The following is a 2,925-nucleotide window of genomic DNA, read 5'->3' on the forward strand; positions in this document are numbered from 1 at the left end:
CAGCCTGCTTGGATGCTGTGGCTGTTGGCCCCATGCCACACCCATAAGCGGCAGACTGCTGACAGGTCTCTGCGCACCCCTGGAGTGGAGTGGGAGGCAGCTCTGTGCGCTGCCCCTGCCCCAGAGACCCGCTGCCCCTCCCCTCCAGGGGCACACACAGACGTTCCAGCAGCAGCACAGCAGGCCAGGGCTAGTCGGCTCCCTGTCCACCCTGCCTCCCTTGCTCCACCCCGCTGCCAGAAGCAGCCGGCATGTCCCTGCAGCCCTTGGGGTGGGTGTCACCATGCGCTGCCCTCACCCCGAGCACCGACTCCACAGCTCCTATTGGCCAGGAATTGCAGCCCCCTGCCCCTACCACCCCCCCCCGCCTAGGATCCGCTGCCAGAGGGGTGTGAATGCCAGTCACTTTGGGAGCTGCATCAACCTCGGGAAGTGCCACCCTGTGACCCCCCTCCTGTGCCCCAATGCCGTGGCTCAGCCCAGAGACTGCACCCCGCACCCAACCTTCCTCCCAGATCCTGACCCCCACACCGCTCCCACACCCCAACCCCCTGGCTCAGCCCAGAGCCCGCAGCCCGCACCTAAACCGCCTCCCAGATCCTGAGGCCCCGCACCCCCTCCCACACCCCAACCCCCTAGCCAGCCCAGAGCCCACACCCCGCACCCAAACCGCCTCCGAGATCCTGAGCTCCCGCACCCCCTCCCACACCCCAGCCCTCTATCCCAGCCCAGAGCCCACACCCCACACCCAAACTTCCTCCCAGAGCATGACCCCAAAACTCCCTCCCGCCATGGAGAAGTATCCCTTCCTATTGATGTACTCTGATGCAAGGTGGTCTGGCGCTGAAATTGGAATTTGTGTGCCATGAATTGCACCGCCACAGTTAGGGAAACTCATCTCTGCAAAGCCATCCACTATTTCATGCACATTTCCCAGCAGCACGGTCTTCCGTAGCAGGATGCGATTTATTGCCCTGCACGCTTGGAGTAATACAGCCCTAACAGTGGACTTCCCCACTCCAAACTGATTTGCAACTGACCGGTAACATTCTGGATTCGCCAGCTCCCACACAGCATTGGGCTGGGGAGGAATAACTCAGTGGTTTGAGCATTGTCCTGCTAAATGCCGTGTTGTGAGATCAATCCTTGAGGGGGCCACTTAGGGATCTGGGGCAAAATCACTACTGGGTCCTGCTAGTGAAGGCAGGGGGCTGGACTCAATAACCCTTCAGGGTCCCTTCCAGTTCTAGGGGACAGGTCTATCGCCATTATTAAAGATTAATTGCAACACACTTCTCTGCTGAAAGGGCAGCTCTCATTCTGGTGTCCACGTGCTGCAGGGCAGGAGCCAGGCCAGCACATAGCTCCGGGAAGGTTGCTTTATGCAACACCCAGGTCAATATACATATCAGATCTTACCCACCAATCACGCCGTTGCCAATCCTTTAGAATCTAAAATCTGCAGGTTTATTCATAAAAAGAAAGAAATATAGACGAGAGCTGGAATTGGTTAAATGGAATCAGTTACATACATCGACAAAACTTGGTAGTGTAGAAAAGCCCTTTGTAAATGCTGCTGACTGCCTTGGTCTCCATCCCCCAGTGAGCTGTCCTGCCTCACCAGCCTCTATCCCGATGCTCCGGGCCTTAAACCCTGTCTGAACCTCTCTCTACAGAGTGGAGCTCAGTAGCTCATGTTGCTCAGATGTAAGAGTCCATCAAGGAACAGGTGGCCGGTGTTTTTCATCTCCCAGTTTAGCAGCTTTGGAGCCAGTAATGACATTTCACTTGACAAACACTCTGATTATCCTCGCACGAAGGTGTTTGCTTTTCACAGTGTACACGATTGGGTTCATCAGGGGTGGGATAAGCAGGTAGATGTATCCCAGGACAATCTGTAGTAAGGGAGAAGAGCCCTTCCCCAATCTGTGTATCAAACCCAAGCCGATATCTGGCGTGTAGAAGAGCAGGACGGCGCAGAGATGGGAGACGCAGGTGTTCAGGGCCCTGAGGCACTGTGTGTGTGATGCAACACTCAGCACAGTTTTGAGGATCATCACATAAGAGAGGAAGATGAGCAGTGAATCCAATCCCACCGTGAAGATTGTAAGAAACAAGCCATAGATGTAGTTGACTGTGATGTCTGAACAAGCCAAATTCATGACATCCTGGTGCAGGCAGTAGGAATGGGAGAGGACGTTGACTCGACAGTATTGGAACCGTTTCAGGAGAAAGGGGAATGGGAATGATACGGCCACCCCTCTTACCACACACACCAGTCCCATCTTAGATACTCTCGGCAGGGTTAAGATGGAAGCATATCTCAGTGGGTTAGAGATCGCCACAAAGCGGTCAAATGCCATCAACAAGAGTATGGAGGATTCAGTGAATGCAAATGAGTGGATGAAGAACAGCTGGGCAAAACAGGCATCGAGGCTGATCTCCCTAGAGTTAAACAGATACATGCCCAATATTGTCGGGATGGTGGATATCGATAAGCCAAGGTCTGTGACGGCCAACATGGACAGGAAAATGTACATGGGCTCATGAAGGCTTGGATCTGTTTTTATAATGAACAGAATGACTGAATTTCCCAATACTGAAAAAACATAAATGAAGCAGAAGGGGACAGAGATCCAGAGATGGACGTCTTCCTGCCCAGGTATCCCGGTGAGAAGGAACATTGCAGATTTGAGTTTGGTGTCATTCACAGCTGACATAATGTATTGGGCAGATTCCAGGAGTTTTGGACTTTCCTTCCTGAAAGGAAAAAGAACAGGTGACTAGATTATATATAACGAGACATCATTCTGCTCTCTGTGCAATACTAGAGACTCCCAGGAGCTCAAGGAAGATCAGTAAAAACATAGTCTTGGATTTACACCACTGATAGAAGGTGGAAGAAGCCCTGCAATAAGCAGCTAT

General features: G+C 52.9%; 1 protein-coding gene across 1 annotated transcript; it reads right to left on the reverse strand.

Annotated features, from left to right (window-relative positions):
* Positions 1–1,784: 1,784 nt before the first annotated feature.
* Positions 1,785–2,720, reverse strand: LOC123351134 (olfactory receptor 51G2-like). The gene has a single exon (XM_044990335.1). The coding sequence runs from the start codon at positions 2,718–2,720 to the stop codon at positions 1,785–1,787; it is 936 nt and encodes a 311-aa protein (XP_044846270.1).
* Positions 2,721–2,925: the final 205 nt, after the last annotated feature.

This window comes from Mauremys mutica, chromosome 1, assembly GCF_020497125.1.
Source record: "Mauremys mutica isolate MM-2020 ecotype Southern chromosome 1, ASM2049712v1, whole genome shotgun sequence".
Classification (NCBI taxonomy): Eukaryota; Metazoa; Chordata; order Testudines; family Geoemydidae; genus Mauremys; species Mauremys mutica.

Excerpts from the sequence above, each read along its gene's own strand:
- LOC123351134 (XM_044990335.1), bottom strand. The coding sequence starts at position 2,720 with ATGTCAGCTGTGAATGACACCAAACTCAAATCTGCAATGTTCCTTCTC.